Here is a 15,450-nt window from a genome sequence, read left to right as displayed (position 1 = left end):
GATGCCTTTCTGGGGAAACAAACAAAAATTCCCGGGCTGCCCTCCAGACCCACGCTATCAGCCTACATACGCACATGCTCCAGAAAACTGAATTCCATTCAGGATCCTAGTTCTTGGACCTGGAGTCCCCTGACAGTGGCCCACTTGTGATTATGGTGCACTGTGTTTACTTACAGATTATGGTGCACTGTGTTTACTTACAGATTATGGTGCACTGTGTTTACTTACAGCAAGTCCAAGACTTGGTCCTCCAGACCTTTTCAAAAATTTTTTTTCATTCCTCCAAATACTTGGTATTCAAACGTTTTTGACCACCATTATTTCTTCATCATCATCACTAACACTGTATGAACCCCTACTAAGTGCTACGTTACTGTGCTTGCAAAATATACCAGATACGACTTATCATTGCTTTAAATAAAACACTGCTACTCAGGATTAAGCATGTATTTATTTTAGTTCAGTTAAAACAAACATACAGTTTCATTGAAACGGTGTAGCACTCTTTGCCAACAAGTCTCACTGGAATTGTTGGCCTCTATAACAGTACAGTGGGGATATTTACATTATATACAGAAAGCTTACCACATCCAGGTTCTCAAAGGTCTTTCACCACACTAGAGCATATTTGATTTCATTACACTAGATCATGTTTTAATATGTTTTAATAGCTACTTCATTTTGAAAATTTAGACCTGATTTAAAATTTAAGAGATCTGAATGAACTTGCACCAAGTTTTCATGAAAAAAATGTGTTGTTCATGTAGTCTGTTTATTGCAAATACAATTTTAACAGTATTTTAAATTTTTAGTGTTTACACAATTTGTCAATTTGTTTATTGAAATCTCTGTACAGGTACTTTTGGGACAATTCTTATAGATACATAATGTGAATTCATCAAAATGCAGTTAAGAAACTTATAAGGATATATACATTTCAACCCAAGACCCAAACCTGACATTATATACAACCTATTTACAAATACATATGGACAGACACTGTATGTACATAAGATTATCATAAATATTGAAAAATAGGTTAGCTTTAATGGATTAATGCTGTTCTATAAATAACATTAGCTATAACTGAAACATCCACGGAAGACAGTAATGCAAAATGAGGTGACAAGACAGTGGTTTTAATACTGAAGACTGCTCATTACTGGGAATTCACTGTTTAGGAACCTCCAGGTAGACAAAGATAGCTCCAAGAAAATCATGCAATGAAATTTACCCTTGGCAGTTGATTTGGAACCTCAAACAGCCAGGGGACTGGAGGAACCTTCCATATCAATTTTTTTTTTTCCATTTCTTCCTGGTTGCCTCGGTATTTTCTCCCAAATAAAAGGATGTAAACTGTAGAGGTATTCCCAGGCAAGTCTTAAGATACAAAACCAGCGATTCTTTCCAGGAATTCAAGCAGAAGTGCCAATTCTTGGTCTGAGCTAGAGGTGAGGTTCTGGATTCGAATGGAGTGCCAAAAGCCCAATTGAATGAAAGCAGTGCTGTAGAATCCATCTTCTCACTGCCTTTCGAGATGGTCCCCACTTTCATTTTTGTAGAAACAAAAAATGGACCATTGGTTTCACCCAATGGAGCACTACAAGACGTCTTCCAGTTCAGTTCCACAAGGGTCTCTGACTACAGACACATCTTGTCTGCAACTGAATCACATATAATACAAGAATGCGTAACAAAAATTATGTCTGCCACATTTCTGGCCCTTGCCTAAAACTAAAAATGTTAAGTTCAAGAGAACAACCTTACCAGTCAGGTGACTAATTGATGATTCCATTATTTGCTTCCCTCAACCACTAATGGAATTATGTGTATTAGATTTTAGACATTATGCCTAATGAGCAAAGTACCACATTATTTAATAACATATTCACCATACACCATGACGTACAATAAATGTGCTCTTAAAGCCAAGTAATTTTTTCACTTCTAACTGGGATTGAAATGGAAGGGTGATCATGCAGTTGGACCAATAGTTACACTCAGGTTGCACTGTTTTCCCTAGCTAACCATTTGTTGGATGTAAACAAGTAATTCTATGTTGTACAAGAATGAGATGACAATCCAGTGCACATGAGTTTTTTAAAAAGCTTACTGCATGAGAAACCCAGTGGCCTATATGAAGAGAACTTATACCAAATATAGGTGTAACCTATGGATTAGACCTCTACTGTAGACAAAACATGAACACAACTAAACCATACATTGTCAAGTAATTCACACTTCCATAGCAGATGAGCCATATGAAAAGTTGTACTCTCTGGACAGAACAGTTTTGGCCTACAGCCATCAAATGCCCGTTTTCCACTTCTGGAAGCAATGCCAAAAAAGGGCTGGCCCAAAAAAATCCAGAGCTGTCAACCCAACTCTGGAGGCAGATGCAACTGAATAAACCCTGTTTTACCCAATTGCACTATTTGGTACCTCAAAATTAGTTATTTTATTTCCCACAGAAATATCTGCATTATCTTCCATTCTAATAGACTGAAGCCATAAATATTTCAGAGTCTAAATGAACAAAAATATTTGGGGACAGAGAAGAAAAGTGATGAACAGAGTTCACCTGATTTGGTATAGCCACAATCAACCAATTGTCCTTTAAAGGTAAAGTCTGAATGGAAAATGCTCCTAATTATGGTATAATTTTTCATTATATCATTTTCTCTAAAAATTATTTTAGATTAAAAAAAAGTATTTGGCTTAGTATGCCTACAAAAAGGCAAATCATTTCACAATACTAGTAGTAATTGTTCTTAAATAACAATGATTTTTTTCATGGAATTCATTGACAACTGCTTTTGGATAAAGTTCAAAAAAAGCAATTTTTAAAAAATAAAATAGTGCTTCTGAGGTCTTTGAATATTTTTGGTACAAAAAAATAATAGTGTTTTTCTCAATGGTTATTTCAATACTTTGCTGTAAATTAAAAAGAATTGTTTCTCACATCGAATGGTTCCATTAGGCACATTCAAGTAAAATCATAAAATATCCAAGTTAAACAATGACACAGCCAAACATGTGGCTTGATTAAAGTTAAGAGTTCGTCCATTCTCTGGAATGGAATAAAATTGTCACTTCCATTAACCCGAGACTCGTGGTTTGGTGTTAATATCCATTTCTACCATACAGAATAGCTTCTTTAAGAACAAAACAAAACAAAACAAGAGTTCACTTATTCTGCACTCAGAAGAACCAGCGAGGAATCTGCACTTCAAAAGGAAGTGAAACTGAAAACATTAGGTGAAATTTCATAGTAGTTGAGAGCTGTCGACTCAACACTGGCATCAAATGGACTATTATGGAGTTTTAGAGGTGGTGGTTAATGGCCACCTCCCGGGGCATTGTGGACCCAATCCAACACAATCAAGGCCATGCTTCCGGTCATCACCACTATGCCACTTAGCAGGAAGAACATAGCCTGCAATGAGCACAGAGAAAACGGATCAGCAAGCAACAAAACATATATGCTAAATATTCTTCTACTTTTAAAAAATGGGCTTACAATTTCTAAAGGGCCTCCCAGGTGGTGCTAGCAGTAAAGAACCTGCCTGCCAATGCAGGAGATAAAAGAGATGTGGGTTTGATTCCTGAGTTGGGAAGATCCCCTAGAGTAGGAAACGGCAACCCACTCCAGTACTCCTGCCTGGAGAAATCCATGGACACAGGAGCCTGGCGAGCGATAGTCAATGGGTCCCAAAGAGTTGGGACAGGACTGAGTGAATTAGCACATACAATAAATTCCTAAAAGTGTGTCCATATTATTTCACAGAGCTCCAGTTTAGTGAGCTAAACTGTCTTGAATGATCAAAGTAAGTAAGTCGTTCAGTCATGTCCGACTCTCTGTGACCTCATGGACTGTAGCCTTCCAGGCTCCTCCGTCCATGGGATTTTCCAGGCAAAAATACTGGAGCGGGTTGCCATTTCCTTCTCCAGGGGATCTTCCTGACCCAGGGATCGAACCCAGGTCTCCTGCATTGCAGGAAGGCTCTTTATTATCTGAGCCACAGGGAAGCCACTGAATGATCAAGGGGTTATCCATATAATACTAAGTAACTGTATCTTTAAAATCTTCCCAAACTTTCCCTTTACATTCCTTTGTAATAAAAGAAAAAGTAAATAATCTTCTTTACTAAATAAACTATTGCATGCAACAGAACTGGACTGATATTTTCGCATTTTTTAAAAGGGAAAAATCTTAACTTATAAAATAAAATCTAAGTTATCTTAAAAATGCAGCCTGAGCTGAAGCTGGAGGTTTTTCTAAGAGACATGAGTAGGTCTATTCTAATTCTACTCTTCAATTACTGCACCAGATATTTTGAGTAAAACAAAATAACAATTGTTGGTTCATAAGCATTTCTAGTACTTCAGTCAGACAACAGTAGTGGAGAAAAAGGACTGAAATGCAGTCTTTCTTCTAAGTATCCCCACCAGGATCATTTGTGGTTAACATATAATCTTTGTAAAATCAGTTGTTATTATCCTTTATAGTGTAATAATCCCCTGACCCCACTTGAGCTTTGCTTTGAAAATGGTTAGTCTCATTTGACTAAATACTCCCTTTTTCCCTCTTTTATACACTCCAGGCCCATTTAAGTGCCTGTCACACAGCAGGTGGTCAAAGTTACACTTTCAACCTCTATTCCAGTTTCTGAAGTATCTAGTAACTTTCTTGCAATAAACTTAAGAATACATATCAGAAGGCAAACCATCTCTCACCTCCCCTCCTCCCCCATTCTTCCATCTGTGAAGTACACAGTTATAGGTTTACTTATTAGAAAACTTAAAATGAAACTACAATAAATGACATTTAGGAAACTAAAACTACAATCAGTTGAGGAACTTCTGGCATTAGATTATTATTATTATTCTGGTCATAAACTCTCACTCACCCCAATCTTTTGTACAGACTTCATAGATTCCTTCTTCACCAACTTGATATAGAACGCAGATGGAAGAATAAAAATCAACATAGCAGCTGCAGATGCACCTGTAAAAACAGCATTGACTATTTCTTAAGAATTCAATGAATCACTTGCTATCCCTTTTTTAACTTTACAACTCCTGATATTTCAATCAATTTTGATAATTCCTAAAACTTACCAATGAAACCAAAGATATCCCTAATATTTGGTACAAAGATGACAAGCAAATTGGTAAACACCAAGATAGATACTGTAATGACACTATGACGCCACCAACTGAACTCTTTCGATGCACACAGCAAATGAGTTATGGAACTTCGGATCTGCAAAAAATAAGTGGATAAATAAAATTGCAGCTTTAATCAATGAAAAAGAGCTACAAACAACAGGAAATATACCTAAATGAGTAGCTATTTAAATACTAAAAGTGTACCCTTCCTCTACTGCTGTTTTCCTAAACATCTAAGCATTAGAAAGATCATTATATCCTGAATTATGGGGAAAAGATCCCAATATGTATTTTAAAGACGGACAAAACATTAAAAAAAAAAAAAACCTTTTCAAAACCCCAAACCTCTTGATACTACTGTAGTAGTGTTTTCCTTCTCACAGAACATGAAAATCTCACAAATCTTCATGTATAACAATTCATTCCTACTGAAAAGAGAGCCGGTGATCACTTACTGGGAAAATGACTACAGGTACTGTCAGGGTGACAGCCACCAACACAGCCAAACGGACAATGAGAAGCAGAATATCAGTTTCCATGACAGATGAGTAGGTATGAAGCAATTCTGACTCAACGTGTTCTATAGAGAAAGACAAAAAAAGAAAAAATGCTTCATGTGTGCTGTTCTCTCTGGAGATTAGTTAGAAAATCTAACTTATAGCTGTCATCTGCACCAAAGTTATTAGCTACTCACAAAATGACTATAAACTAAGAGGCTAATAAGATTAATTTGGAATTAGAGTTAATGCAATTAAAATAACATTGAAGGAAAATTTTTCTAAATACCTAGGAGAGATTTAGCCACATGACCCCCATTAAAAACAACAGGAGCTAAATAGCTAAATCCCATGGTTTGGCTTACAGTCTGTGTGTGTGTGTTGTATAATCTGAAGGGAACGGGAGAGGAGAGTCAGGATGAACCTAGATGCAAGCACATCACATATAAAAATGCCATCATATGGCTAATGGTGGATTTTGGAGCCTGTACTCTAGACATTACTGATTCAATATATTGAATTTCTAAACTCTAGATTCAATTGCTCATTACAAATATGAAATGTACTGAAACAGACTAAGCTTTTAAAGTGACAGAACTATACATACAAAGTATGAACTTCATTTCACTAAGTGTCCTTTTTGTAAACTAGACATTATTTACCGTAAAATGTCAGGTATCCAAAGAGGGCAGCAAGCAGGTACATGAGAAACATAGCAAAAAAGGAAATCTTGGACACATTCATCATTCTTCTACGGCTGCGGCTGTGCAAATTCAAAGGAAAATACACATACATATTATAGCGGTAGTTATAGCAATGATCTAGTATTTTTCCAGCTTTTCCAATTAATTTATATAAAAGTTGCTAAAGCACTCACCCTTTAAGCTCTTCATAAATAGGAAGAATAGCAGGATGACAGACAAATGAAAAGGTCAGAATTGGCACAGCATAGACAGTCTGCAAAAAAATGTAAAAACCTTAACATCCTGATGTAACAAACTCATGTGATAACCACAGTTCTGCAACTTATATACTCATTAATCTTAGAAATCAAAGCTTAAAATGTTTTCTTGCCTAATTAGCTCTTCTAATTTGTTCACTAGGTGTGATCAATATTCTCACTTCTGAATGTGGCACTTACTAAGATGAGATGATCTTTTCATCGTTCAATCTACTTTAAGATACAAACCAACACCTTCTTCTCAGTCCTCAATAATGAGCTAATACCCAACCATGTTTCCCAAAGAGGAAGCTATTACCTCATTTCCCTTTACCTTGGGAGTGTTAAAACTTCCATAAGACTGTTCAATGCATCTGTGTCTCTTATTCTGTCTCGCATATAGGGTTATTGTTACCATCTTTCAAATTCCATATATATGCATTAGTATACTGTATTGGTGTTTTTCTTTCTGGCTTACTTCACTCTGTATAATGGGCTCCAGTTTCATCCATCTCAATAGAACTGATTCAAATGTATTCTTTTTAATGGCCGAGTAATAGTCCATTGTGTATATGTACCACAACATGTATATTATCATATGTGAAACAGAACACTATTCCAGGTTCAATGCATGAGACAAATGCTCAGGGCTGGGGCAATGGGATGACCCAGAGGGATGGGATGGGGAGGGAGGTGGGAGGGGGGTTCAGGATGGGGAACACATGTAAACCCATGGCTAATTCATGTCAATGTATGGCAAAAACCACTACAATATTGTAAAGTAATTAGCCCTCAACTAAAATAAATAAGTTTATTAAAAAAAAAAAAAACTTCCAGTGCGTTATTTTCCCTATTTTCTTCCCTAAAGTCTTTCTTTGAAAACAAATGATTAAAGTTACCTGTGAGTTGAAGATAAAATAACGTGGTTGGCAAGAATCACTTTCAGTCCTATTAAAACCCACATCAGGTACAAAAGCCGCTGGCTGTGCTAAAGTGCCATTTACTGTTTCATTAACTAGAAAAGCAATTTCCGCAGGACAAGAAATCTGAAATTTCTTGAAAATAACCTGAAAATATATTATTTTGCATTTGTTAGGATGAATAATGTGATAGGCCTTAGAAAAAGAATCTCTAGCTTTAAAGAAAAATTATACCTACCACAATCAGAAAGAACATCATACACAGCAAGGAAAGGCCACTGGTGTATCCCAAATATCCTATAAGGAAGAAAAAACATGGGATTCATTTACTAAAACAGGTTTAGGGCAAATATAACTCAATTCTGTTTGCAAGACAGACTTCAGTGTGGACACATGAAATTTCTACTTCTTATATAGTAAGAAGTAGAATTACTTAAAAATACTTGCTAATAACTATCCCTTTTGCATTTTTTTATAAAGCACAAGATGTTCTAAATGTCAACCAAGTGCTTGGGCCTTTTCGTAACCATTCCGCTAGAATTTTTTGAAGACTGGCAAGTTACGAATGCTGTGATTCTCAAAGGTATGTTTTTGGGGTTCTTTAACTCGGCTCTCATTAATTTCTATTAAGAAAAAGCCAACTAGTTGGTGAGGCTCATTAGAGATGGGTTCTCTAATTCTCTTTAGAGATGGGTTTGCTCACCTAAATTCCTCAGCAGTGACAAGGGAAGAATGAGCAGCAGTGACACCAGCAGAACCAAATAGTCACCGTTCAGATACCACAATCTGAATGAAAGAAAAGAAAAACAAGGTCACCACCAGTCATAAATATCCTCAGAATAACACATATTTCTTCTCACAGGACTCGTTTTATACTTGGAAAAAAAAAAAAAGAGAGAGAGAGACAGGTTGGAAAGAGTTATCACTTATTCAAAAAGCCCACATAGGCAGGAACAGATTTCTAACTTAGTGTGCACAGTGAAGATTCACTCAGGTTGGAAATGGGGTCTGAAACAGTATAACTTTTGTCCCACTGTTTGCTCTGGGAAAGCTGCCAGCTGCTTCATAACATAAAATGCTTCTTAAAGGCTTGATACTAACGTAGGGAACAAAGCGGCATTGTTAAGCCAGTTAATCTTATCTTTAAGCATTTTTAGAAAATTGTACACCAACTTTGTCATAGCTTTAGCTCACATTTTTTTAATGCTGGAAACAAGGAAATTTTAAAACAAGTTTCTATCAGACATTTGTTAGCATATGTACTTATTAAACATTTCAACAAGGAAATTTTTTCACAGTTCGGTAAAATACATAGGCAAAAAACAAATAACAAAACCCAGTCCCCTCCAAACAAGAGCTTATTTCAGGTTGTCAAGATTATGTTGTGACACCTTGACCCACCTTGACTCCAACAGTAAAAAGATCCCTTCTGAACTCAGAGAAAATGTTATGCACCTCTCTAAAAGTTTTAGCAATGCTTTTTCCTTTTTAGGTAATCAACTACACCTTGCTTTAAATCCCTTATTTTCAAATTCTAATTGCCCTGTCAATTCTAACTCTGCTCACTTTAGCAATAAAGACCCCCCACAGAAAACTAGTATTTAAAGACCAGCTTATTAGGTTTCAAATTCGGCAGAGATAACCACACTTTTCTGTTTTGAGATAATGAGCCGCATGTAAGCAGGGAAGTACATTATCCCTCCTCATGTTTACTTTAGATAAAAACCTGTTAGTCTGCTCGGATGAGTAACTCTGCTGAAGGACAAGGTTTCTACAGCATGGCCATGCATTTTCTGGTATTCTGCATTTTCAACAGATTTTCCAATTCACAAAAATCAGACAGGGATTGATTTTTAATGTAATTCAAAATGTTAGTCCTAATTTAGGTGAGGGTATAAGTTATTCAACTATATCTTCTGGGGACAGTAAAGAGAGAAGGTAAGTAGTTTCAGAAAACCTGTTTTCATATATACATTAGAAATTTGTTATTCAGAGTTAACTATCTAGCTACTATTTTGGCCTTTCCTTTACAAAGTTCAAATCAGTTTCTGGAGGACTTCTTGGTCAGTTTCAACAGGAATATTAACAAAAAATAATTTACTGATAATCATTTTATATCCAACTTTGATAAAATGTATCTAACCATTTTAGACTGCAATTGTTTCTTATGAGTAACCTTACTTAGCACCTACCCATTTGTATCTTCAATGTTCATTAATGCCTGGATCACCAAAGGTAACTCATATTTCACTATGAAGAGGTAGCTTGACATAGCTGGAGGAAAACAAAATTATACCATTACAAGTGCAAAATGTTGCATGTGACACCAAAAGTAGTGTGTCACCACTCTCTGCTACATAAAGAGCATACAACTATACCCAAACCGTCTTTTAAAAACTCTTACCTCCAATGTTCTGCATTGTAATGGATCCAGATGCTGTGAGCTTCCCAACCATTCCAAATGCTTTATGTCCCAGCTGTTCATATAATAAAGACCCTATAATTTAAAGAACACAGACGCATGAAGGGAGAGAAAGAAAATCATGATGGGCATAATTGTTTTAGAAATATAAAGAGTGCTACCATACCTCCTTCATTGGCAGTCTTCAAAAGGAGATGAACAGAATACAGGGAAAATATTGACACAAATGTCAACAGAATTCTAATGAAAGAAGAAAAAGGTATAGGGTTATACATAAGCACGTCTATACTTAAAAGACAATTCTTTTTGGCTTTATTTAAACATTAAATACAAAACTTGTCCTAATATTTTGTGGGCTAGACAGAATGACCCCAAGGATGTGTGTTCACTCTTCTGGCTAGAGTGTCAACAAGCTCTCTTACCTGGCACTGAACATGACTGCATCATGTCTCAGGTAATAGCTCTACAGTACTGGTTATGAACAGAGTTCACCCACTGAACCAAAGGTGCTAGGAGACACCGGAAAGTCTAACCTTCCAGTGGTAGAGTTATAAGACTTATATTTTGATTCTGGTACCATGGTAATTAGCTATGTGCTTGCCACTTCTCTGCGTTGTACTAGTTCCTATACCTATAAAACGGTTTTAACACTTGTCAATTACTTGGGAAATCCAACTGAGACAAGTTCAGGAAAGGTCTGGAGTCCCCTTGAACCATATAGGTAAGCATAGGAATGGGACCATATAAAGGAGGGATGATACAGGTTAAGTGTCAGGACAGCTTTACAAAAAACTGTCATCAGCTATTTGTACAATTGATGGGTGTCATCAGCATACATCAGAGAAGTAACTACTGTGACGATATATTATATCGCGCCCCATGGTATGGAAGACAAGCTCAGCATTGTCACAAAGTTAAACAATGCCTGTGTGAGAACAAGCAATCTATCAGTGAGACTGGGCTGTCTCCTCCCTCAGTCCTTTGGCTTGGATGAAACAGGAGGGGAAAAAAAAAGGAATTAGAGAAGAACTAAAGGTTCTCTACTCAGTCACTAAGTTTTCCTTTAGGGCACACATTCTCTCTCATTCCAGCTTTCCTTTCCTCCCCACCAGGCAAGCTGAGAAAAACAAATTTCTTTTTATTAAAATAAGCAACAACAACCACAAAAAATCAAAATGAGGGAAACTCATAGAAAACTCTGCAAACAAGATGACAGTCACATTTTCCAAATTCTGAAATGACAAACGGAATAAAGTACCATATAAGGTCTGGCAAAGAAATAGATATCTGTTAGTTAAACATAGATGGTGGCATTAAGCTGCCATTCTAATCCCACAAGTTTTATGGTGTCTAATCTGCAGTGGCAATGACACCATCAGCCTCACTGCTAACTGAACAAAGCATGGCTTAATCAAAAACAATGTCCAAAATGTGCTAACAAACTCAGTCCCTCTTTTACAGAGAAGACAATGAGGAATGAACAGACTCCATAACCTTTGAGGTCACTTTCAATCTCAAGACTGGGCCTGCTTTATAGGGTAAGCTACAGAGTTGTTTAACCAGACGAGGGCAGCCATGAGGCTTTTGGACCATTTACCCTTATACCTCTGCATGTACCATGTAAAACTGATGGATTTAAAACTCACTTTAGCATTTGTGATATTATTTAGCCATTTATTAAATAATCAAATATACAAACACAATTAAAGTATAAATAATTTCAAAAGTGCAAGGGTAACATATCATAATTCTGAGTTCTCTTATGAAACAAAGGTAGCATTTTACCTCATGTAAATTCTGCACTACAACCACACTGGAAGCATTTAAAAATTGCCTCTGGTTTTTACCTGAAGAGTTAGGAAGGGTTTCAAATATTTAACAGTGATGCCATTCAAGTATCCCACTAAAAACTTTGAAAACTCTAGGGTTCTTTCTACGTAAATTCCTGGCTCTTGGTCTTAGACCTCAAAAAGCCCCATGGTTCATGAAGCAAGGTGAGTGAATCCTAGCTTCCAGTGCTCAAAGCCACACTTAACGCATGCGGAATTTCACCACAAAGCAGAGTTTTACAATGGTTTGCTTTTCTTTTCATGAACATTCTCTTCTGCTAGAAAAAAATAACTTGAGTAGAAGGCACCAGTCAGCTAACTAAAACACGACTGTAGCAAAGAGAATTCCGTGCTATGTGTATATGTGGTTTCTTCGTCTGCACAGTAAATCACCCTATCTTCCAAAGAAAGTGCCTTAGCCAGGGGTCCACTGTAGCCCAATCTTAGCAGCTATGATACAAACATCGCTGAAAACATATACTCAAAATCACAAGTATTTTTCTTTTATGCTTTTTTCCTGGAAATAAGGTCCATAGTTTTATATTCTCCAAGAGTCAGTGACCCCAAAATGGTTAAAAACCACTGTTTGAAAGTCTTCTCTTGCTCCGAAATCTTATTCTAGGTATTCACATGGGAAAGCACGGGAGTAACTAATTCTAACTAGACAACTAAGGAAAAAAACAAAGCAATTCAAAGCAGATATTTTTTAAAGTATTCATATTTTGTTGTAGCAATCACACAGACATGGATTAAAAAAAAAAAAATCAAAAATGAGACACACACACACACACACACAAAAATCACATATGGGATGTTTTTTGGTGTCCAGAAAATTATGACTCACTTTTCTTAAACATGTTCTAGGTTAGACAAATACCACCACACCCTATATATTCACACCCTATATATTAAAAAAAAAAAAGTTGTTTTCCCTATGTACATAAGAGGCCACAGGTCCTTGGGGAGACTGTCAATTTACTAAATGGAGTTGAAGGTACCATGCTTTTTAAATATTTCTTGCTTCAGAGTTTGCCAGAGTAAAAATTTTACCCTGCATTCATCCACAGTTCTTTATAAATATCCAATCCCTATTCAACTTTATTTCCTCCGACTCAAAAGACTTTTTGGATTATTAGTTTTAAGAGTTGTCCTAATTTTTCCTACCTAATTGACTTTTTTGATATCATGCAGTTATGTAGCAGAATAAAGAGATTTTTGGATTTCTCACATTTTAAATTTTAAGCAAATGATTAAGTCAACTACTGCAACTGTAAATTCAGTCTCTGGAGCCAAAATATATGCTGTATCATCATATTAACTGCCCTGCGTGGCAGACTCACTACTTACACATACTTACATAAACAGAGCAATTCCAGTATTAGCCATGGCATAAGAAAGCCCAAGGATTCCACTGCCCACAATCGCATTGCTCAGATTAAATACTGACATTCCAAAGGAAGTAGTACCTGGATGCTACATAGAGGGAAAAGGATAACCAAACATATAACAATAATTAAATGGAGAAAACCAGCTTTGGGCAAGTTAGACTTGAAATCTAAAAATAAAACTATTCTTTTACTCCGTAAAGCCACAGAAACACAAATGATTATTTTTAACTTACAAAGTCCGTTTCATACTTCTTCTTCCCCAAATTCGATTCAAGTAAAAAGTTCTGATTTTCAGGATCTACATCTTCATAATGGCTACAAAAAAGAAAAACAAAGAAATCCTAAATTGGTTGAAATATACAAAGGAATGCTTCAACACAAAACGCCCCCGCGTTTAGCAGTCACACATTTTAATTTAAATGTATATCAAGTAGTAATCGACTTTCACACGACCTGAAGGCGTGTTCCCATACAACAACCAGATAATCTTCCAGAGATTACACGGTCTCTCCAAATGCTACAATAATTTAAAGCAACAGAATCCTAGGTAAAGAACTTCCGATGCACACAAGCCGTTTTTAAAAACGCACACATCTCCCACCTTTTCAGAGCAGCTTGTTTGGTGGGGTAGGAGTAGTTGAAGTCGCTGTTGGAACTATAGCTGCTGCTGTCCTCCTCTGGGGAAATACTGAACCTTCCCATTTCAGCTTTCTTCATGTTGGGCAGCGGGAGGAATCGGGCGCTGAGAGTAGTGCTGGGTTCCTTTTGTCCTTGGAGACGCACGAGCCCGCGCGGCTGCCTGTGAAGGTAGAGGCGGCCCGTCAGGACTGCAGAGCCCGCCCTGGTCACGTGACACCGCCGGGAGGCGCAGCGCGGCTGATTCATCCCCCGCCAGGCGAGTGGAAAAGTACCAGCCGAGCGCGAGGGGCGGGGGCGCGCGCCGAGGGGCGGAAAAGTACAGACCGCGGAGCCGCCGAGAACAAAGATGGTCCCACCGCAACGCGGCGCCCGCGGAGGCCCGCGCCCCCCAGTGCCCAAAGGCCCCTCTCCCGCGCAATTTAACGTTTTGGCCCTCTCTATTAGCCCAAGTTTTACGGGAGGGGCGTGGGGGGAGCTCTGTTTCGCTTTTCCCGCAGCCTCCTTGGTCATGCACAGGCACGCAGGGCACACATCCCACCCAGATATTTGGCTAGGTGTGCACTGCATGCAGCCCAGGCACATAGCTCCCCGTTTCCAGCATTTACAATAGCAATGCCGCGTAGTCCGTCCTTTCACGCCTGGAGCCCCCAGATGGGGAAATGCCTCTGTGGCAGACAGACGCGAAGGGGGCGTTAGGGCGGACACGAGTTTTCTCCCGAGAAGAGGAGCAGAGGGCGCGCAGAGCGCCGAGGGTTTGTTTACACGCGCACGCCCGTGCCCTCGAGCACACCCGTCCGCTGGCATTTGGCTCGCAAGCTCTTCGCCCGGCCGGCCCCTCCTATGCCCGGAAAGGAAACTGATGCAATATCGATCGCCGATTGTCAAATGTTCCCCGTTCGTCTTCCCCAATCGTGGCTTCTGCTACACTAAAAGCCCGAACCCACCTCCGCCCTTCCCCAAATTCCAAGACCCCTGGATTTAATTATTTTTATTAACTCAAATCAGTCACCAGACTTGTCGCAGCGGAACCGCGGGCCTGGCTGGCTTCCCCTCCCCCTAACGGGAGGATGCAGCTCCGTTCTGGGCGGGCACACGGCCCCCGCGCCGCGACCCTCCCCCGCCCATAAGAGAACAGCGACCCCCGACGCAGGCCGGGATGGAAGACTGGAACGCAAACCGAAAACGTCCTCCCCGGGAAGAAACGACGACACCCACAGCTGCCTTCCCGCCGCGGCCCCTCCCGAAAGCCCCTCCCCCACTCCCGCCAGGCCCCCGCGCCTTTGGCACAGACGCCCCCGCGCGTGTTACCTTGGTGGTCTGGGCTCCTGTATCCCGGAAACAAGGAAACGACTTCGGTGAGTTTTTCTCAGTCAACAAAAATCATAAAGAAAAACAGAACAAAACGAAAAACCCAACAAGAAGCAGGAAAAGAGTTTTAATTAAAAAAGGAAATGGCAAGCTGCCGCCCCAATCGTCCGGCGTCCGCCGTCTGAAGGGAAAGGCGCGAGTGTGCGGAGCGCGTGGTCGGGCTGCTGGAGGCGGTGCGAGATAAGCGCTCCGGGACGGCAGCGACGCGCGGCTCTGGAGCAGCGGGGCGAGCGGCGGGTTTTAGCGGGGGGACGCGTCAATGGGCGGGGCCCCAG

General features: G+C 39.1%; 1 protein-coding gene across 2 annotated transcripts; it reads right to left on the bottom strand.

Moving 5' to 3' along the window:
- Nucleotides 1-432: 432 nt before the first annotated feature.
- SLC38A2 (solute carrier family 38 member 2) lies at nucleotides 433-15,390 on the bottom strand. Of its 2 annotated transcripts, XM_081483116.1 has the most exons (16): nucleotides 15,116-15,390; nucleotides 13,770-13,967; nucleotides 13,402-13,483; nucleotides 13,138-13,253; nucleotides 10,118-10,191; nucleotides 9,934-10,026; nucleotides 9,722-9,803; nucleotides 8,233-8,315; nucleotides 7,768-7,826; nucleotides 7,509-7,676; nucleotides 6,547-6,626; nucleotides 6,332-6,432; nucleotides 5,628-5,752; nucleotides 5,122-5,266; nucleotides 4,911-5,008; nucleotides 433-3,436 (listed from the first exon to the last, which is right to left on the bottom strand). In XM_081483116.1, exons 2-16 carry the CDS (start codon nucleotides 13,883-13,885, stop codon nucleotides 3,338-3,340), a joined length of 1,521 nt encoding a protein of 506 aa, XP_081339242.1. In that variant the 5' UTR covers nucleotides 13,886-13,967; nucleotides 15,116-15,390; the 3' UTR covers nucleotides 433-3,337. The 2 variants fall into 2 exon arrangements, with proteins under 2 accessions (XP_081339242.1, XP_081339243.1); XM_081483117.1 differs by lacking the exon at nucleotides 13,138-13,253.
- Nucleotides 15,391-15,450: the final 60 nt, after the last annotated feature.

The sequence above is a fragment of the Giraffa tippelskirchi genome, chromosome 4, assembly GCF_054371585.1.
Source record: "Giraffa tippelskirchi isolate mGirTip1 chromosome 4, T2T-mGirTip1v1.2.pri, whole genome shotgun sequence".
NCBI classification, from domain to species: domain Eukaryota; kingdom Metazoa; phylum Chordata; class Mammalia; order Artiodactyla; family Giraffidae; genus Giraffa; species Giraffa tippelskirchi.
The sequence above is the reverse complement of the archived record's forward strand: the minus strand, read 5'-3'. Positions and strand labels throughout refer to the sequence as shown.

Bases quoted from the DNA above. Each gene is read 5' to 3' on its own strand.
- SLC38A2 (XM_081483116.1), bottom strand. From the start codon at position 13,885: ATGAAGAAAGCTGAAATGGGAAGGTTCAGTATTTCCCCAGAGGAGGAC. The intron at 10,192-13,137 runs GTAAGTATGTGT...TTCTTTCATTAG, and splicing joins ACTGGAATTGCTCTGTTTAT to AATTCTGTTGACATTTGTGT. The intron at 8,316-9,721 runs GTAGGTGCTAAG...TCTTTCATTCAG, and splicing joins AACATTGAAGATACAAATGG to ATTGTGGTATCTGAACGGTG.